The sequence below is a fragment of the Muscardinus avellanarius genome (genome assembly GCF_963383645.1).
Source record: "Muscardinus avellanarius genome assembly, chromosome: X".
NCBI classification, from domain to species: Eukaryota; Metazoa; Chordata; class Mammalia; order Rodentia; family Gliridae; genus Muscardinus; species Muscardinus avellanarius.
Window position 1 is genome coordinate 119,661,030 of NC_137792.1, and position 23,359 is coordinate 119,684,388.

Genomic DNA, 23,359 nt, shown 5'->3' on the forward strand with positions numbered 1-23,359 from the left:
ATGCTGATTCCTTTAATGCACATTGCATCAGTGTTGAGGTGTTTAAGGATCATCTGGTTGAAAAGAGTGTTTGAAGTAAAGCTCTGGAGATTTGGTGGAAAATTTGCATAAATCACAAAATATCTTAATTCCAGAATATTCTGATTTTATTTTTAATTGCAAAACCACATAACTTTGGTTCATTTCATTTGGACCCATTTTGAAGTAACTATTTAGTAAACACACCCCCCACACACACACACAGAACTAACTAGCTAGATGGCAACCTAATTATTAGCTTTTATATTTTACCTGAAAAGGGGAATAGTATTTACTTCTAAAGCCAATACTTCAAAAAACCATAAACTATACTGCATTGTCTATCACATCTTTTTTCTATTATAAATGGAAAGTGTAACATAAAGATGGGGCACTTCTGCTTTTCTTTGTTCTACAGTCAGTAAATGTGGACCTGATAGTGTTAGAAAGCTTTTTAGAGGCACAGAGACCCAGGTCCCCTGCATGACACTGATGCACAGAAGCCCAAGGCCCCTGCAAACTGGGTTCCTAGAGGTTTCCGTTCTCTAAACCTTGACACTGGAAGTCAATCTGTGCACTCACTCCCTGAGCCCGCCCTCCTCTTCCAGATGCCCATCACCATCAAGGATGTGGCCATGCACTTCACCCAGGATGAGTGGGAATGTCTGGATGCCACCCAGAGCACCTTTTAACAGGGAGTGATGTCTGAAACCTTCAAGAACCTGGCATCTGTGGCAAGCCTCCACCAAATCTATCCATCAAAACTGAGCAAGAGGAGGGACAGTGCAGGGCGGAGGTTGTGTGTCCATTCCACAGACAGAGAGAGAAGGCTTCTCTTTAAGAACCAAGAAGGAAGAACTAGAAGATCCAGGTCAGGACCTGCATGATGAGGGGCCCAGCGATGACAAGAAGGAGTCTCCCTTTATGATAAGAAAGCTGCCCTTGCTTTGGAAGGGACAGAGGAAATCTCATCACCCTCCCCAGATTGGATGTCATGGGTGAGACTGCCCTTTACCTGCCAGTCTTGCAGCCCAAGAGCTCTTACCTTCGCAGCCCCAGTTTGTCCACGGCCCCACGCAGCCCAACATCTGCAGCCCGTGTGGGAAGCTGTTCTGGAACCCCAAGGCTCTGGGTACTCACAGACATATAATCATGGGAAGAAGCCCTTCTGCTGCTCACTCTGTGACTAGACCTACAGTAATTCATCTGGACTTAGCTGCCACCATCACGTCCACCTGGACTACAGGTGGGAAGGGCTTCCAAGACAAGGCAGAGCTTAAACGGCACCAGAAGATACAGTAGAATCAGGAGCCAGTGGCCAGGAGGCCAGAGTGCATCGTGATGATTCAGGGTACTACCAAATGAATAGACGTCCCTTGTTCGCAGACCACAGTCCACTCAGGGGCTTGTGGATGTGGCCAGGACCCCAGCACCGGGACTTAGAACTAAAGGTCCTGTTACCAGGATCCAGGAACCCCATCTTAGAACTGAAGGTCCTGTAACTAGGATCCAGGAATCCAGGCTTAGAACTAAAGGCCCTGTGACTAAGACCCTGGAACCTGGGCTAAGAACTGAGGGCCCTATAACCAGGACCCAGACAACAGAGAGTAGAGCCTTTTGCCTAGATACCAGAACCAGTAATTCTCCAGCGAAGCCCCCAGAACTCAAAGGTTTCTCTTGTCCCCACTGTCCCTTGACCTTTAGCAAGAAATCCCATCCTCCAGACACCAGCAGGCCCACGTCGCCGAGAAGCCCCACAACTGCTTCCAGTGTGGGGAGTCATTGGGCTTGGACTCATGGCTGGCCAGGCAGGAGCAGATGCATGGGAGGCAGGAGGTCTCCCGCTGCCCTGTCTATGCCACCTCTGCTTTGAGGAGTGAGATACTAGAGGAACCTTAAAGGCAAGGAGCAGTACCCCATAAGTCCCCACAAATGCTGGGTGGTGCCTGGTCACAGGTTAGGCTGCTGTCATGAACCCCTGTGGCTAAGATGCATCAGGGAGCAAGGAAGAAATGGATTTCCTAGGCCCGGTACCCTTGGGGGACCTACAGAAGGAGGAAGTCAAGTAGGCAGTGAGGAACTTGAAACTGATCAAAGGCCTTTCTGCTGGGCAAAAAAAAAGATGTTTTTAAGAGAGAAATTATTTCCCTAAAAGCTGTCTTTAGGAAATGAGATGAATTAAGAAGTATTTACTATATACCTATAAATATATATTAATTATATATGTAAAATTATAATCTATAACATACTATCTATAATATTTATATAAGATATATCAAAGGACCTGCATTCAGTTGTAGAATCCAGCTATAGCTTATAATTCCCCCCTACTGCCATGAAAAACAAGCAGACTTGTATACAGAAACAAACCAAAAGCAAAAAAAAAAAAAAAAAAAAAAATCAACAGACAACCACCAACAGTGCTCAAGGTTTTGTATCTATAGGACCAACGTACTGGTTTACTGCATTTTTCCCTTTAAATGGAATCAGGGAATGCCAAATTGACCTAATGGATGTCAATTCTTTCAGATACTGGAATTCCAGATATTGAAATAGAAAAGAATGGGACTCCTCATGATAGTGCTGCTATGCAAGGTATGGTAATCAGCATATGTCTGCCTACAAATGCCTAATATGTGACCCCTGGGGCGAGGTGGGGATGATGTATGTTGATACCCTTCATATAAGTAAAACAAAGAACTTTAAGTCTCCTTATTCTATGACATAGGAAGCAATATCCAGGGTTTTATTTCTTATAAAAACATATAATTACTATGACTGAAAATTCAGTAACAGTACAGATACTTAGAAACTGGTAATTTCACATATACAATGTGAGCAAATTTATTGTATGTTTAGCTGTTAAAATGGTATACATTTATACATTAGGCATATTTTTAAAATGTGTAAGTTAATATAATTTACATTTCAGAATTTTTAATGTCTTTTTAACTTCACTACACTTTACTTTTTGTAAAGGCCATAAATAAAATAATCATAACCTGTCAACATTATATAAGTATTCTAGACATCTTTTTTTAACCAGTCTTAAATTTTAGTGCTAATTGGAGAAATCACCTAAGTATGAAAATGAGAGCAACACTTATAATTCATGATTTACATGGTTTCAATAAATACTTAGACCCTTTAAAATATTTAAAATATTAGTAGCAAAATAGTAAACAAAATCCATTAATATGAGTATTAACAGAGTGCAAAAGCACCTAAAAATAAGAATTAAACTTTACCACTATAAATTTTCCACTATAAACTTTTATAGATTTCTAGCCCTTTAAGTTTATGTATATTGTATTGATCCTTATGTTTATTATTTTAAAAGCCTCACTCTAATAAAAAGACATTTGTACAAGAAAATTATTTCCTAACTTTGAAAAAAAATAACAATGAATATGTTGCTTCTGGAGGCTTAAGAAATTGGCGCTTTTCAACTTTATGATGAGTATGCGACGGCAACATAACGTGTTAACCAAAACAACCTTTGGGGTAGCTGAAAGCCATCATTTTATATGGCAGCTTCAGCGTATTTAGAAACCCTATTCATGTAGTTTGGCAAGTCCTTCTTACAAAACCAGGAGTGTCAAAACTCCTGGATCATCTAGCAAAGCCTGATTCTGCTGCAACTGAATAGACTAAATGTATTCACTTTGTTATATGTTGAAAGAGTGCCGTTTAGCTCATTCACTGAAGCTTTTGCTATTTCTAATCCCTTTCTGCTTGCCTGCTTTCTTTCCTCAATTTAACAGCTATGTCTATGTGAGCAAATGCAAATTGAGCAAGATTCAGTTTTTGTCCAATCAATTCACCACAGCTCAGGTTCATGAAGAAAGCCCCACTAGTTGGGGGTGCTGGTTTTGAGGCTGCTATCATATACTAGTGCCACCGTAGGGATAGATAGCATGAAGAATGTATTTTATCCTTTCTGAATCAGTGTACAGATATCAGATACTTTAGTCCTTGGTGATCAGTTTAGTGATACATGCAAAAGTAAATTCACTATCCATTTGCCTGCAATTTTTAACTTTATAACACTTGCAAAAATGTTTTTATCTATTACCTTGTACTTAGGGAAGAACATATTTAATATTTATTTTCACTGGGCCTACTTTTAATAATATTCTATTTTTTGCTAGCTAAACATAACAGAATTAGACACAACTTTAAAATGATATGAAACTGCAATTTGATATGAAACTGCAAAATGATATGAAACTGCAATTTAAAGAAAGGGAATTGACTTACTGATTTATAGATTTTGTATCTAATATTAACCATATGTGATAAATGCAATGGGCAAATAATTGCTTATTGAATATATACATTTCAGATTACATCAAACAATATTCTTGATAAGCATGATAAATATAGAAAAGTACACATTCTACCCTCAGTATTTAAACACTATAAATGATAAAGTTGCCATTTATGGATGACTAGGGTGAATGTCTTGTGTTTAAATGATAGTATAGCAGTATTAAAAGAGGTTATTTTGAGCAAAAGAAATTATTTCTTCTATTATCCCGGGAAATAGATGCCTGAAAATATTGCCAGAAATAATCTTACACATAATTTATTAAATTGATCAGGTCAAATGATACCCTAAAAATCCCAATTAGTTTGCTTATTGTTTGAAATGCTTAGATTTGGAAGATTAACTTTATATCTATGAACTTCTGAAAACATATAATGCAGGGAAACAGGAAATTCAGGCTTTACAATTAATAAATCTGCTTTTGTGTATTATCATTTGTTTTTGTGACCTATTTTGACACTGTTTTCATTTTTCCATCTCCCTCAATTACACATTTTCTTAACATGGTAAATTACTTTTACCCTTATTTGTGTGTATCAATTCATGCATGTCAATGCAATGCCATTTCCAGTAGTCACCTCTGTTGTAATAAATAATTCCAGCATCATTAAAATCTTTTTCTGTTGTCAATAGCTCCATTGGATAGAAATTTTTCATTAACCTGGAACACTCCCTTTGAACACCTGACCTCTCCTCAATAGGATATAAAAGAGATTTGAAAATATTTTGCATGGCCACCCTTAGAAGCAATAAGTCATATCTATATTTATCATAATTTCTGATAGATTTTAATGTAGGCAGGTATCATTGTAGCATGGTTCTTGTTATAAATCTAATCAGATTTAGTTATTTTATTCTTTATGTAGCTTGAATGTTAAACAAAATGTCATGTGAGATATGTCCAATAAAATGATTTCTGTACCACATAGATTTTTAGCAAGCTTACATAACAAACCCTCGTGAATGTTTTTAGGCAATATAACAATGAATACTATTCACTCTGATGGATATGTCCACTATCTTTGTAGGTGAAATTTCAAGGGTTCATATACAGTACTATGGTCTTATTCAGATCCCTATAACTCTGTTGTGGACATGAAAGACAGCACATCAACCATCTTATCAACCAATCTCTGCTTCACATAAAATAAACATACCAGGTGTCATTAAGTGCACCTTCAGATCAACGATTTTTGCAAATAACATTCAAGTGCCATTTGTGTACTACGTTTTTGCTGATAAAAGCAAATTTAATTAGCACAACTACAAGTGAGCTGATAAAAACTAAAACCAAACAGCAGTACCATTAGCTAACAAAGTAATATTTTCTCTTTACTGCATTCTGCCATTTAGTTATTATCCTATTGGAAATCTAATTATAATCCTTTTACTCCCTAGTCAAACTTCACAGTTTTTGCAAGCTTAGCACTGACAAGTGATTTCATTACATTTGATTGCCCATGCCCAGATTGACTTAACTTCACTTGGAGACCTAAAAGCCCTCTCAGTTTCTCAGATTCCCTGTTTGCACATTACTGCAACAGCTCCTTTAATTAATTAGCATGAACAGCAGTAACATGAACTGCTGAACAGAAAATAACATCATTTTATGATCGCAGGGAGACTTCTCCTTTTGCATGTTTATACCTTAGTTAACTTTTGTCTGGCTATATTTCATTGTTTGGGGCAACTGGTACAGTTGACAGTGCATGTTTCTTAAATTCTTCAAAATTGACATCATCTTAATAGGTAAAAAAAAACAGAATATGAAGTTCCTAAATTTTAGAAAATAGACAACATCATTCATGAACTCACATTTTAGTCCTATTAAAAAAACAATAAAAATGTTCATGAGAGATAATAACATAAAGCACAAGGACACAGTGATACATTGATTCTGTTTCAGCCACTATATTTGATTGGGTAAGGAGAAAACACAACAAAAACCTAGGAACTGCTTTTTGCAGGTGGAATTTCAATGTCTGGGAATGATTTTTTACTTTTGCCTTTTTGGCTACATATATTACAAAGACAGATGTAATTTAACCTAGATTATATTTATGTTCTGATATTTATCCATAAATGTTATGGAACTTGGAATATTTTTTCTTCTTTTTGCTACCAACACAGTAGAAGTAGATACTAAATCCAACCTACGTGCCAAAGTAAAATAAAATTTGAAATAAATAAAATGTAAGTTTATTAAGTAAACTTAATAAACCTACTTTTTTTGTTTGAAATATTTCTGTTCAGAAAAAAGTGAAATGTATCCTAATTATAGACTGACAATTCTATAATATGAAATTCTTAATTTCATCCACATAGAATGTGCTAAAGATACAAAGAACAATAGCAAATGACTGAAATTCCACTTTTGAAAGCAGCAGATGCAATTTTAAATTTCATATGTTTAAAATACATTGACAATATAAATCAAGTTTCATATTTTATGTCAAAATTCTTAATGTTATATATATATATTTATATCTTAAACATGGAATATTATTGCTATGTGTATCTATTCTCTCAAAATCAATTTTAGCAGTGTTTTCCTTCCTTGAACCCTGAAACTTCGTTTACTGCTTTTATTAACCTGAAATAACATTAGTGCAGAGATCATGATGTGATGCCAATATTTGTTAAAACCAACTAGAATTGAGATAGGATTGTGGCTTTGGAAGTTGGAAGAATAGGTAAAAAATGTGAGGCTAAGTTCATGAAAAGAGACAGAAAAAATACCATATAATTTATTTCCTTAGATGTGATATGATAAAAAAGAAAGAACAGATGGAATTTCTTTAATCGACTTTTCTTTCAACTTCCACCAGAGTGTGATCTCTGTCCTTTAGAAGTTCCTCTGATTGCTTCCTGCCCTAACTTCATCGCCATTTAATTTTTTGTCTCCCCCTCATAGCTTGTACTGAGTTAAAAGATATACATAGACACTTCTCTCTCTTTTTTTCTTTTCTTTTTTAAAATTTGGAGCATTGTAATTATATATCATATTGGAGTATAGAGTGATGCATTGTAATTATATATCATATTGGAGTATAGAGTGATAGACACATGCATCCACACGATTATTGGAACACTTCCCTACAGGTTCCCCCACCCTGCCCCTCCCTATACATTTTTTTTTTTTTGCAGTACTAGGGATGGAACCCAGGGGCATTGTAACTCGAGCTATCCCCCCGGTCCAATTTTTTAATCCTTTTTAAAATATTTTTGAAACAAGGTCTCACTGAGTTGCGAAGGGCCTCACTATGTAGCTGAGACTGTCTAAGAACCATGATCCTCCAGTCTCTGCCCCTGAATGCTGGGATTACAAGCGTGTGGCACCACGCCCAAGTCTATATGTGTTTTTGAGATTGGAGAAATTGAGGTGGTTTAGGAAAGGCAGGAGGAGGAACACTTTGCAAAGAGAATAACAGTTGAAATAGTGCTACATATGTATACAAAATTGCCAGTTCCAATCACTGGCACTTTTAACATTTTCATTATAAAATGCAAATTTTCTCTTGTAAAGTATAAATATATAGCAAATCAGAGAGGACACAAATTATAATTAGTAGGCCTTCTTAAAGATTTTTTCTTAAATGCTTTCTTGAAAGTAGGAGCCTTTTACTATCCAGAGAAACGTGACTGCAACTACTACCATCATAAATTTGGAAATATTTCGAGCATATTGCCTGCAGAGAAGGTTCAAGGAACATCTTTCTCTTAAGTAGATTTGTTCTCTATTAGGTTAATAAGGTGTCATGCATCTTTCTATTTTCATCCTCCGGAATATTTTTCTATTATTTTCATCTTCTTCCACAGTATTTTATCTTGATTGTTGTTCTCTCTCTTATTATATCTCTCTGCTTTAAAATACCTGTCAGATTACAGCACACATGGTTCTGATTATTTCTTAGAAAGATGTGAAATGCTTAAATTACTGCATCATTTAGAGCCTGCTTTTCATGGAATAGCTTGTACCACTTACATAGTTAACAGAATTATTTGTAGTATCTGAAAGGCTGTCACCCTAATTGCAAAGATAGAATAAAATCTCATATATAGATCTAGGACTTCTAGGACTTATAATTCCACCTACAGCCCACTTACATGATAGATGAAATTTCAGTGATAGCAAGATAATGAGAATTATAAGCCAAGACAGGATGGTTGTTCTGCTACTCAGCATTTTGAGCCCACAAGAATAAGTTATTAATCAAGAGGTCTTCTTTTACTATCATCTAGTAGAAGTTGTTTGATTTAACTCTAATAGCTGTTTTACCAGTTACTTCATGACTGAACTACTATACATATACAATTCAAATTCTTAAGCTTGGGATTCATTCACCCTACCCTGCTTTCAACCTGTGTGTACCTGAGGAACTACATAAGAAAAAGTCTTTGAAAGTATAAGTTTTATATTTTCACTTTCAATTCTGTGTTTTAATAAATAAAACACATAGCATTTAATATAAGTGTGTAATCATGTAGCATCATAGCGAGCCAGGTGTGATGAAACACACTTGTATTCTTAGTACTTGAGAGGATGAGACAGAAGAATCATAGATTCATGGCCAGCCTCAGCAAACTGGGCCTCCTACAATTTAGTGAGATCCTGCTTAAAAATAAAAAATAGAAATCTGGGCATAGCTCAAAGTGTTCATGGGCATAGTTCAAAGTGTTCATAGCCGCTGTGTTCAACCACCCAGCACCACAAAATAATAAAATTATTATATCTCTGCCTCACCCATGTGTGGTGATCCTGTGCTGATTTTTATCAGGCTTGGAATGAGTGATTCACAGCCTATAATTGGGATAGTAGAAAAAAGAAAGGCAATACCTTGTGTATATACATCAAGGTGAACTCTGTACCATTCTTAACAAAAATGTCTTTTGTCAGCATTAACCCTATATGGTAGATTGGAATTTTGTGATTAACCAGTTTTTTACATGTGGGAATAACCAAATATAAATGCATTTACTTGCTATTAAAAGTAGGAATTAAGACACAGGAATTTTAACTCACTTGTTGCTCTCACTACGTATCACTGTCAATCCATATCTTTAAAAATATCTTAGCAGGACATGGTGGTACAGGCTTGTAATCCCAGTACTTGGGAGGCCGAGACAGGAGGATTGCATGTTCGTGGCCAACCTCAGCTACTTAGTAAGACCCAGTTTCCAAATAAAGAATAAAAAATAGGTATGGGGGTGTAGTTCAGAGATAGAATGCCTCTAGGTTCAATCCCCAGTACTGAAAAAAAATCTTATATTTAATTAGATATAATATATTAACAAGACTATAGTTCTATCCCATATAGAATGTTGCATGAGAGAAGGCTTCTCCAGTTGTAATTAATTAAACCAAATGGTCTAGAGCAAGCTATAATTTAATGATTACTTCTGCCTTGAAATTTTTAAAGATTAAGATAATATTTACTAAAATTAGATAGATACCATACATGTCCCTTTTGTATTTGAAGCTGTATAGGACAGCTGAAATAGTAATGAAAAGAAAAATTTTTTTTACATTTGTGGTTAAATGCACTTTGCCTCTCAGAACTAGACTTCAGTAGATCCTCAGATGTTTAATTTTCAACTGAGATTTACTTACTGTGGGACATTAGTGTAAATTATGTTTTTTCTGGGGACCATCTTTTTCATTCATAGTAGCCATATATAATTCAATTTTGAGAATTAAAGGGAATAAAGAAATTTAAAATCATACATACCTCTTTGATTATCCATGCTTATTTTTTATTTTTTAACGTTTAAAAGTAGCATTGATTATAATATACATATTAAGCTAGAATCTACATTTTTGTCATTAATGCAAGTGATTATAAGGGCAACATTTTCACCAGCTCCTATATTAACTTTCAAGAAGCATCATTTTTCATCAACACTTTTTCCCTATCTTCTTCTCCCAAATGTTTAAGTACTATTATTTTCTTTAAGAAAATTAGATAAATACAATGGCAACTTCAGCATCCACGAACAATCTTTTAACAAGTAAAGCAAAACCAGCAACAGAGAGCACGAATAAATACTTACATATTACTATCGAAGTGGGATTCCCAGTATATGGGAGGCGGAGGCCAGGAGGATTGCAGATTTGAGGCCAGTTTGTGAAAGCTCAGAAAGATCTTGTTTCGAAATTCAAAAATTAGTAATACGTAAGTATTACTAACTTTGTTTTAACCTTCATTTTTTAAAAATTGGTACAACCCATTGTGAGGCTCAGAGTGACACACACCTACATGCACACAGCATTTGTTGTGTATTTTCCTCCATTTCCTTCACCACTCTCCTATAATGGATACTCTTTACATCAATACAAATAACCTCATGTGTGAATAAAGGATATTTGACTAGTTTCCATCAGCAACATCTCTCCTTTCTCCTCCCCACCTCAAGTCCCTCTCCAAACCCCCTCCCTCACCCACCAGTGTTTCCAATCCTCATTTATCTGAGACCCTCTTTGTTTCCCAGTTTCTCTTTAGCTCCACATATAAATGAATGGGGAATCTTGGATGTTTTCATTTTAAACATTGTACAAGTTGTGGTTCAATGTTTTTTCCATTAATTTTCTTTTTCCTTCATATTTTATTCCTTTGAAATTAGCTTTTATAATGTTTTCATAATTATTTAGCAAGTAAAAATAGCTTAGAATTCTCACAAAAAGAACTTAGTTATGCACTTAACTATTATATTATTTTAGTGTACATCCTATATAAAACTCAAATAAATTTCACCTTTTAAAACATTTTATAACTTAGGAAAAGTGGAATTCCCAGTATATGGGAGGCTGAGGCTAGGAGGATTTCAGGGTTAAGGCCAGTTTGTGGTAACTAAGAAAGTTCTTGTTTAGAAATTACAAAAAAAAAATAGTGCTGGGGGTGTGGCTCAAAAATAGACTCTCCTGGTTTAATCCCCAGTACCATGTACCAAAAAGTGGGATGTAGATAGAACATGAGATTCTTTAGGAGAATTACATATAAACAGCACTTTTTACTCTAACAGTATCTACAAGACAAAGATGACATTCCACATTTGAGATACATGCTTACAGTGGTTCCGGACATAGTCTAAGTTCTGCAAATACTAGTCTTAATTTATTCTCCTTTCCCTTCCTTTCTATTCTTTGTCATAAAATAGATTTCAGATAATTAGAAAGCTCTTGACATTGGCTCCAAATTTTAGGTCTATACTGGATATCCACACTTTTATTGTCATTTAATAACTGGAATATTGGAGGCATGAAGAAGTTGTAGAATGACCTCAGGTCTAGTAGTCAAAGTTTTTGCTTACTAATGAACTCATTTATTAATCTTGAAAAGTCATTCAGTTTCTTCTGTCTTAATTTTAGTGAAATAAACATAATTTTTGTGTAAAATTTTCATTAATAAGTTAACTTTTAACTCTGACAAATACAACAAATAGAAATTATCATTATTAACCCTGGCATAGTTGTATACACTTGTAATTTCAGTACTTGGGAGGCTGAGACTGTAGGATCACAGGTTCTTAGCTAGCCTCAGCAACTTAGCAAGGCCCTCAGCAACTTAGTGAGACCCTGTTTCAAAAAACAAATAGGTCGGGGTATAGCTCAAATGTGGAATGCCCCTGGGTTCAATCCCAAGTCCCCACCCAAAAAAGAAAAAAAATTATCACTTACTATTCCCTATAAAATACACATGAATTTAGCATTTGTTATTGTAAATGTAGACTTTAACAGGGATGTAATATTTTGCATATAATTGATGTATAAAACTTTTTTAAACATATCTTTATAGTTATGGTGTATATGATTTGTAACTCTCTAAAGCACATGATATACTTAAACATATCAAATTCAATCACTAAGCCAAGCATGGGAAGGAGGGATGAGGAGGGAATGGGGTGGGGATCAGGCAAGGGCTAATTGGATGATGTGTGCATGTATGTCTCCACAAGTCTTTTATCCCATTAAGATGTATGACTACAATGCACCAATAAAAATTTTTAAGAATTAAAAATAAAAATATATTTTATCCCTGTGTGAGAAACCAAGGGTATTTATTCTCCCTGTTTAAGATGGATCTTAGAAGATAAATGAAAAAACGGAGAATTAAACAATTAACCCACAAAAAAGTTGAAAAGTGAGTGAGGAGAGAGGTTGATATTTCATTAATATATCACTTTCAAAAAAAGGATGACCTTTACTGGCCTTTGTTTTGTTTCAATTATAAATTCAATTTTTTTAAGACTAAGGACAAGTGATTATTTTCAAGGAACTATTTTATTCTAAAAATGAACACCATACCCTTCTGAAAAACTCAAAATAATATTCTCTGAACAAAGGAAAATCAAATACTAGTCTATTTTGGTATTCCTCTCTGACATGCAATAGTTTACTTTTCTTACATTGTTTACTTCTTAATAACTGGATTTTAAACTAATCTCACTACCATGAGATTCTTTAGGGGGATGATGTATAAACACCACTTGCTTATATTATTTGATAATGTTATATACTGAATATGCTTACAGAACTGATATACAATTAATGCAATTAATTCAAAATTTAATTTGAATTGGACCTCTGAATAAAGTGTGCTGATTGAACCAGCACATTATTTTATCTTCCTCTTATTCATTTTAGAAAACCATGACCTGACAGAGGTGATCTTATTTGGTGCCAAGTAATATGCCCATTTCAAAATCATATCACTCATTAAATACCTTAAAGAAACCATGAAACATAGTCCTTGAGACTTATTTTTAAATGTTGACATTAGTTAAAGAATAAGTGAGAAACCCCCAAATAAAAATCTGGCAATCTAAAGTATGCCCACAAGGGTGTTTTAGTGTTTATATAAATGAATAAGTGATAAAGAAGTATTTATAAGAAAATATGAGCTCTGGTTAGGAAAAAACACAAATACATTTTGCTCCAAACTTATTAAACCTCCCAAAACATCATAGACACACCTAGTAACTTTTGAAAAATAAAAGTGAGCAGTTACTTTCAAATAACCATCCTTTCAGAGAAGGAAATCTCATCCTAAGAGAAAATTGTAATCCTTAACAAAAAATGTGGATCTTTATGTTTCAGACTGTGAAAGAAAAAGGAAAACTTCCTAAATGCCTTGCTTATGAAGCTAGTCATGCATTTTGCTGCAGGTTTTAAAGCAGTAGAACATGCACAAGGGGCTCATAAGCATATTTTAAAGTTAGAGAATATCATTTACACCATTTTTATATTGTCAATATTAGCCCTAGAGAATAAAATTAAGTTTTAAATTACTGTAAATTTACAATTTTGCTCATCTTTGTATAATTTGATTTTAACAGAATAAGACTCACATAGATGAATATCTGATTAAGGGATATACCTGATAAAATAATGCATTTATTAGGCACCAATTTATTCAAATCTTGAACATATATAGCATAGCAAAATACTTTTTATAGAGTTGTGGTTTTCAGTGACATGCATTGAGTAGATTTTGAATTTTCTTTGTTGAAATGAAATTTTGACAAGGTCTTATTGTTTTTTCTGTGCAGCCTGAACACTGATGGCGGAACTCCAACTGATCATAGGCACGGATAGGGTGCTGTAGCAGTTACCTGCTTATCTAGTGTTGGAATTCTTTAGATTTCATATTCAGTTTCTTAAAATATGGAACCTTCGATTACTATTTGTTCATTATTGATAAGTAGAACCTTGCACTTACAGGAAAAATGTGCTAGAGAATGGGATTCATAAGTTTTTAGGGGATAATCATAATGATTAGTGAATCTGATACTTTATACTACTTTAACTCCTTTTCTTCCAAGGAGTTCATAGTGCTTCACAAACATTATCACATTAGTTCACACGACACACTAGTGGGTTAAGTAGGTGGAAGAATTTTTAAGATTCAGGAAAATTCTATTTCTAGGTAAGAGAAAATGAATGCAGACACACCTACTTTAAGCTATAATTAATATGAAATAGCTTTATATTTGTCCAGCAAGGTATTTAACAGAAATTATATCAGGAGACACTTCATTTGTACATATGATCAATATTTGTTATCACAGCCTGGGAGCTTAAAGAAATATTTTGAATACAGTGTTCTTTAAGAACATCTAGGGAGCTCTACTTTCTAGACTTTATGACACCTATGCTTTCCCTTGAATTATTAATTGTGGAACAGTTCCTTTAATCCCTTTCTGCTAGCACATTCCTTATCTGTAAGAAAGGGAATAATAATAATAAAAACGCATACCTAAGCTACTACAAATACTCCCGTTGTTCTTTTGCTTCTCTCTTCCTATCCCTAATATTGCTTCTTCTTTGTTATGCTATCAACAAGCGCAAAGAATGAAAAATCTATAGATATAAGAAGGAATTAAGACAGATATAGTGGGGTATTAACATCATGCACATTTTTTACTGTTCCCCCACTGGTCTAGACATGGCCAGATGCCTAATGGGTCATTTGGCATCAATTGCCCAGGAAATGGCTTGAAATATTTTAACTGTTTATTTAGTAGAAACCTGGTCACAGGCTGATGATAGATACCTGTCGTCATTTTCATGCCTCCCAAGAATTTTATATAGGAGTATCTGAGTGATCAAATTTATTCAGTATCACGCCTAAAGCACTCTCCGTACACTAAGCAAAAGCTAATGCATTGTATTATACCTATATCTGTCCTATAATTAAGTTCTGATGTGAAAAGCACCACTCATTTCATGCAAAAGGCCAACTGAGTTTGTAATCCTTTCTCTAACAATGACTTCCCTATGAAAATACATGCAATTTTTGTTGGAATGATCACCTACTCTACACGCTTTTTCATATTACATTAATTCATATTAATGAGACATTTTAATGATATCATGCTCTGAATTTGTTCTGTGGCATAGGCATTTTGCTTCTAGTGTTTTCCATGGACTATACATGGTTTGCTTATGTATAATAGGTATGATGTTTTAGCTCAATTCAACAACATGATGCCAACTTAAAAATAAGTCATGAAGAACTGTGTCAATAGAATCAATTTTTATTAATATCAAATATTTGAAGTGGATATATCAATTAGGTATGTCTAAATATAAAATCTCAAAATGATTTATGACTATACAATGAAAGGGCATATATTAAATGATAGGGGAAATTGAACAACATTTTCAAATTAAGCCAATGAAAAAAACAGTAGTTTTTTTACAAGTAGATGTATTTTACTGTAGTTGAACCATTAAGAATCCTCATGGCTTTTCTTCTCACCCTTTCCATGACACGTGATTTTAGCTATTCCTTTGGGTAAGCTTTGTATAATTGACACAGGAGGCAATGCTCACACTTACTTGAGTTTGAAACACCCAATTGTGGCCCTGAAAGATAACTCAATCAGCAGCAGATCTCCTGAATGGAGAAGGCCATACCAGGCTTCTCTGTCGTTGGGTGTCTCTGTGTCAGATAGCACTATGGTTAAAGAAGGACTGTATGGATCTGCATATTTATTTATGTATTGTTATGTTTGTAGATATCAAATTCCATATTTTGCCTATTCAGTAAATCATAACTCTTCCACCTCTCCCCAAAAGTCAGTGTGTGTTCCTCCTTGTAAGTTCCCAAGCTCCTAACATTCCTCTGGAGAGGCTTTCTTCATTGCTTTTCCTATTCTTTAATCTTGTTTACATCTAGAATGCATATCAGATCATCTCTGTTTGGAGTTCAAGTATGAACCCTCTTAAAAACATGAAACATTCAATTACTAATTAGCTGTTTCCTGTTCCTAATGAAGTGAGCATGCTGGGTTTGGATTAAAATTCAGCTACTGCTCTCCTCTGTTTATGGTTCCAGATGTTTTTGTTTTATCTAGGAGTTTACTTTGACAGCTACTACTAAATGATAAATCACTCATATTATAGCTGAAATGCATTTTGAAATTGAAATGTGGCAAACTTTTAAGAATGCTCCAAGGATCAGTGTCAGTGAGCAGGTCAATACTTGTTCCTTTTTATGATCATTTAGTATTGACATATGGAAAACAGTCATAATATGTGTCAGTATTATACAGCACGCTACACAAGAATCTGTTTTGCTGTTATTCTCCAAATTTGGAAAGAATGTCTTACTACTATGAAATATTAATTTATTGTGTTCTCGGTAAAAAATTGATTCATATTAATATTGTCTTTTTCTTGTGAGCCTAGTTTTTCTTTGGATATTTCGAGCTGCTGTGGAAACTGTTCCTGATAGGTCTTGTAAGCAGGCACATTTAATGATGGGTGTGGGCAAATATGTTTGTCTCTTTTAGTAAAGTCAAGAATTATTAAACATAGCAAATGAGGACATTTTTTAGTAATTGCATTTTTCTAAAGGACAAATTGTGAGTGTCTTTGGCATTCATTGTTGTGCTAATGTATCTTCTTTTAGATGAAATTATTTGTTTTGCCATTGCTTTCAAGTTTGTAATATTCACATTTTATACTGCATGACTTACTTGAGCTTTACTGTATAAATTTCAATCCTGGTAAAATTACTGTTGGATGTTGAAGAACTTTCCTTTGGCATTTAGGCTGTGTATAAAAAAGATAAAGTAGAGAACCAAACAACTAACTAGTCAATTTCATCAGAGTTAATATTTTCATACTTCATTCACTAAGAGGTATGAGCAATTCTCTGGTGAGACAAATTACCAGACAGTTTCCAAGAATACAACCTTTATTTTTACTCTGGTCCTTGGAAAAAAATTCAGGTTAATTCCATGGGCTACTTGGGAAAAGGTCTGGTTGCCCTCTAATGATGTCTAACCCTCCAGTTTAACTAATAAAGATTCAAACTTTTATTCTTTTATTACCTTACTATATCTTTAATTTTGGTTCTGAGGTGTTATCCAGAATTTCTCATTGACTTTCCGTGGTATCTTCTACACAGAATGAATACTTATTTTGAAGATATCATATATAAAGCTAAAACATTATATACTTTCATCCCAAAATGGTATGCTGTGCCCGGATTCTCCTTTATATGTGAAAATGATAGATTTGATCCACATGAACTCTTAAACATTTCTTAAACACAAGTAACAGGTTCATACTGATTTATCTACACTTTCTTCCCTGCTTTTCCTTTGATAACCAAAGGCTAGTTTTTGTGATGTGCTTAGATACTCAGATCATAAGCCATTGTTAAGGAAAAGGCAAAAGGAGGTCAAATAAAAAATTAAAAATATTTCAATGATAACTGTTACCAACACCTGTCAAATGGTATTCAATTCTATGATGTTGTAGACTCTTTGAATTACCAACATTTCAATAAATACTAGGTTGATCATAAACTATGGTCAAAATGATATTCAGAGTCAGTCTCCCTTCATGCAATATATACAGTCTTAGGGTTAACCCAAAGAGAGCAAATTTTGAAAGTAAAAGCTGTCACTATCTTAGATAAAAACCAGATATAACTCCTTTCCCCCATCTTGGTAAACCATAGGAACTTCAAATGTACCATTATGCACAAAAGCAAATATAATATAGTTCACTATAGACATTATAACGTAGTTCATGAAAAGAGCATCAGTCTTCAATGTCTTCAGTGCTGTGGAAAGATGAACAGAAGCTATAGCATGAAAGTTGAAGGATGTTCAAAAACTGACATATTAACATACAGAAATGTTAATTTTTTTACCAATTCTAAATAAAACCTATTACATGATATCATCTTAGGTTCCTAACAATAGAAGTTTTAGTATTTTTAAGCATGTGTCCTAATTATTCCACAGAAGAACTAACTTGTTTTCTTTTTTTTAAAGGAGGTAACTATTACTGTTTAGCAATGGCACAACAGTTTTATTCGGCCTGAAAGGTCCTCGCTGGCTTTACATAAGTGAAGATGCTTGTGATTCCAGTTTATTTCTGAAACTATTCAACATGAAGTTATTTCAGTTGTGTTTATCAGCAAAGCATTGTCTACCGAAGCAGCTATCTAATCTATGTTATATTAAAACGAACACGTGTACATTTTAAAAGCAATGATGTAAACTTTGTCCTCATATTAGATTGACCAGTTTAAGAATATGAACTAAATCTTAATGGCTAAAGTAACTTGACAATATTTGATGCTTTTTGATGCTCATTTCAGCTTGGCTTTTTGTCTTTTAAGGAAAAAATACTGTAGTGTGTTAGAGACTAGAAGCTTATATATATATGGTTTCTCTGTTCTACCATATATTAAGTTAAAAATGCCTTCTTTGTTAAAAATGTACTTGCTAAAATTCAGTATAAATAAAAGCATTTTGACTTTGTTGATTTTCCACTTAGTTTTTTTTAAATACCACTGAAGACATTGAAACATAGTTATCAGTGCAAATAAAAAGATAGGAAATAGGAATGAGTTTATTTACAATCACATGGAAACATACACCTTATTTCAGTTCACCTGTTTAAACAAGCCAGTATTCTTGTCTTCAATTGTTGTATTGACTCACACTGGATTTTTCTGTCATATGTGTTTATTGAACCTGCTTCCAGCAGGAAGGATTTTACTCAGAAACAGGAAAAAATCTAGGGGACAAAGAACTAGAAAATATGTTGTGAATGTCTATTATTTCCAATAAGTTCCTTCTATTATTATATCTACCTTCAGTAAAAAATGAAGAAATAGGTATATGTCCACTGTAGCCAAGAGAAATTCCAGGTGTATGTCCAATTATCTATCATAATGTAGTTATAAAACCAAGACCAATCATACTTCTGCCCTCCAGTTATTATAATCTGTTTTTACCTTATGCTTGGTTTATTTCCAGTAAAATTTTGAAGCCCACTCAAATTCTGTTTCTCTCAGCAACCTCTCAGTTTTCTCTATGCTGTGACAGTGTAACAGTGTCACTTTCACTTCTTGTCTGTTTTGTGAGAAGGGTTGTGTCCACAGTACTTCTTTGTGTGTGTGTGTGTGTGTGTGTGTGTGTGTGTGTGTGTGTGTGTGTACTGGGGAAGGAACCCAGGGTCATTCTACCTCTGAGCTACACCTCAACCCTAATTTTTAGTCTTTATTTTGAAACAGGATCACACTGAGTTGCAAAGGGCCACATTAAGTAGCTGAGGCTGCGTGCGAACTCTGATCCTCCTGTCTTAGCCTCCAAAATGCTGGGATTACAAGTGTGCGCCACCACGCCCGGCCCACTCTCAGTACTTCTGACCACTCGGTTTTCTAGTCTGGAATCATGTTGGCACATCCACAAATGATTCCTCTTCCTGTTATGTTCTCATTATTCCCATCTATTCAGTAGTAAAATATCTTCCCAGGCCCAGGCTGAATGTGGTGGCATACACCTGTAATCCTAGAACTTGTGAGACTGACACAGAAGGATCACAGGTATGAGGCCAGTTTCAGAAATTTATTGAGGACCTCAGAAACTTAATGAGACCCTCTTTCTTTTTTTGTGTGTGTGGGTCTGGGGATGGAACCCAGGGGCATTCGACCTCTGAGTTATACCCCCTGCCCTATTTTTTATTCTTTATTTTGAAACACGGTCTCACTGAGTTGCAGAGGGCCTCACTAAGTAGCTGAGGCTGTCTGCGAACTGCGATCCTCCTGTCTCAGCCTCCCAAATGCTGGGATTACAAGCGTGCGCCACCACGCCCGGCTGAGACCCTGTTTTAAAATAAAAATAATTATGGGGATGTAGCTCAGAGGTAAAATAAACCTGGGTTCAATACTCAGTACCCACGCCCCATACAGGAGAGAAAAAGAGTTCTCATAGGATTACATGTTTTAGCTGTGGAGGAGAAAATCCTTAAGGTTTTTGTTGGCTAAGCAGGACATTTCTGGTAGAAATGTATACCCATCACCATAATAAAAGAGAGCACCTAAAGTTATATGCTATTCATGCTTGCATTAATTACAGACTAATGTAACTACCAGAGATAACTATGTCATTTGTTGCCCAACTATTGGGGATCAATGTGCTCAAGTCTGCCTACTTAACCTCACCTGTTAGCAGTTATAAGCACTATTTTAACATAAATTGGGGGAGGAATTTAACTCTGGATCCTATGAATGGTTGAAATGGAAGCAAAAATAAGTAAATAAAAAGACTTCCAAGATACAATGGTGGTATAAGCACAAGCTACATAGCCAACATTCAAAAAAATGCAGAGTTAGAAAAATGGAATGAACAAAAGCAAGAACAAAACTCAGCAGGGCAAACATTACATTCTAAATTCATGTCCGTCATCTGGAGTAAGATATTTTCCAGTCACTTGAGCAGCCTTGCTCCTGCAACCTTACTGGCTACAGTCCACACGGCTATTCTCTTGGGCTGACTCTCCATGCCACCTGTAGATTTCCTCAGCAAGTATTCCATGATATTTTGGGGGCATCTATATTTCAGCTCCAGTTTTACTCTTATAGCTCCAAATATCACTCCATCAGTAGCTGCTAGCAGAGACTCTAATACTGAAACACACTACATGACCTTTCAAGCTTCCATTGGGTTCATAGTGGAATCCTCTATGAACCCATAACTCTTATTTTTTGCAGGCTTGCAAAACCAACATTACATGGATGACCCCAAGATTATCTGCCAGTGTGAGCTGTACCTGGGTCATATTGAACCCTGGCTACAATAGCCTAGATTGCCTTGCCAGCTTAGTACTGGGGAACACATCTATTGGTGGTTTTGTTCATAAAATGCAATCTGGAGTTTCCTTCTTAAATGAAAATCTTGAGGCAAATTTGTATTTCTACACCTTTGAGCCTGTACTGGGTAGGCTGGCCTTGCAATTCCTGAGATGACCTAGAGGCATACTTTCTGTTATCCTGATGCAAAGCTTTTGGCGTTTTAAATTGATACAATCTCTTTAGCAATGGCGCCCTCATCTGTCATAACTTTTCATGTCCTTTTTTGGCCAGACCACCTGCCGACTTTTCAAACTCTCCTGATCTGCTACTTTTGCTCCCAATTCTCACTGAAAATTTGGTTTAATGCAGCCAATAATATGTATGCCCGAGTGTCATGCTGTCCTGGAATTTCCTCCACCACATAAACTCAGCTATCACCTTTTAGCTCAACCTCCCAAGAAGTCTCAAGTCTAGTTTCTAGTAGAATAATCATTTCCATTTGAAATCTCATCAGCATACCTTTTACTATCTACATTCTTGCAGCACTCTGGTCTTCTGAGTCCCCACCAAAATTGCCTGTCGAACTTCACTCACAAAATTTTATGTTTTCTCCTCCAGTCTTTGCCAAACTCTTCCTAAAAATCAATTACAAAGGGTTTTCAACACCATCAGTTAATAGTAACAATAATAGCAACAACTTATGCCAGATTTTCTAGTTGTTTTTCTGTTACTATAACAAGTATCTGAAGTAATCAACTTATAAAAATTTGTTTATATATTGGCTCCCAATTCTAGAGGTTCAAGATTGGCTGCTCATATTGTTTTTAAGCCCATGATGAAGCAATGACATGGTGGGAATGCAGAACTGAAGAAAAATTTTCACCTTATGGCCAGAATGCCAAGAGAGTGGAAGAAAAATGGGCTATATTCCTATGATCCACTTCAGTAAGAGACCTCCAGTAACCTAAAGACATCCCACTGAACCTTTATGTCATAAAGGTTCCACTACCTCCCTATAATACCACAGGCTGACCCAACATTTAACACATGAGTTTCATGTGTTTCACTTTAGGAGACAAACATCCAAAACGGATCTCATGAATAATGTAATTCATATGTAAATGGGATTCAATAGATTTTGTCATGAAGATCTCTTCTTCAGCAAACATCAACTTTATGCCTTTTTAGTCAGAAAAATATGTCTCTGTGAATAGTGTTCCAAAAATAATTTAAATAGAATGTGAGATTTTAAGAGCATATGGGAAGGTCTTTGAAAGCCCTCAAAAGTCAAAGGTAATATGCAATATAACTACTTTAAAAGTTATAATACCAAAGAGCTGCTGATTTTTGTTATATTTTAATGTTATAAAGATAAAAACTAATTTTGAACCTAAAACTTCACCATTTAAACTTGAACTTTGAGTAAAACCATCCTAAATCATAAACATAATTTATTCTATCAATCAAATTACAGAAATCTGTCAAATGTGTAGGGGGGTACTAGAGATTGAGCCCAGGGACATTCTACCCCTAAGCTATACCCTATCCCTATTTTTTAAATTTTATTTTAAAACAAGATATTATGTTGATGACAGTCTCATTAGTTGCTTAAGCTGTCCTGCTGTCCTTGTGATACTCCTGTCTCAGCCTCCCAAGTACTGGAATTACAGGTGTATGTCACCATGCCTAGTTCTTATTATAGAAATCTTAAGTCTGTCAGATATTACAGGTTGTCAGATATTACAGGTAAAGAAAAATGAATCAAAATATTTTTATTCCATTTTTTCTACATGTTTTCATGCATGTGTGAATATACATTATACATACATGTGCACACACATTCACATACAAAAATATTTTTGTTTTTGTCAACAATTTCTAAAATTAAATGTGGGTATATTTTTAAATATTTCTTGGTTCAGCATGCTCTTGAAGCATATAGGCAACTAATTTATGAGATAGATATAAAACAGTGGTTCAGTATATAGTTGGCTATTATTGGGAGGGATGGCAGTCATTTAGAACATAGAATGCCTAGATGATGAGAAATCTGAAGCTCAGTTCTGTAAATATACATACATTTCCCTCTGTTGAATTCACAGGACAATTGAAGATTTCCCTTTTATGCCATCTCATTATTACCTTGTAATTATCCTCTGAAGTTTCTAGGTTTAAACTGAATGATACTAAAGCTGAGAACACCCTATGTTTTAAATTAGGATACATTAGAAATATTGAATCCTTAATAAAGCAAATGTAGTGATTTAGCAATGGTAAAACTTTCTAGGTTATCATGAATATTTATTAAACATTTGTAATTGAGACCTGCCACATTGACAAGCCTCACTTAATGAAAATCACGTAATGAAAGAACCACAAATGAATTTGAACTCAGCTAATGAACTTCTTA

At 34.8% G+C, this 23,359-nt stretch overlaps 1 protein-coding gene across 3 annotated transcripts in view; it reads left to right on the top strand.

Annotated features, from left to right (window-relative positions):
* Positions 1 to 18,189, top strand: part of DACH2 (dachshund family transcription factor 2) — a gene marked incomplete at both ends in the record, with an annotated part of 512,202 nt that extends 494,013 nt beyond the window's left edge. For all 3 annotated transcript variants that reach the window (XM_080719413.1, XM_080719414.1, XM_080719415.1), the window contains 2 exons: positions 2,548 to 2,613; positions 18,140 to 18,189. In XM_080719413.1, coding sequence (XP_080575539.1) covers positions 2,548 to 2,613; positions 18,140 to 18,189 — 116 coding nt within the window. The remainder of the gene's footprint in view (positions 1 to 2,547; positions 2,614 to 18,139) is intronic.
* Positions 18,190 to 23,359: the final 5,170 nt, after the last annotated feature.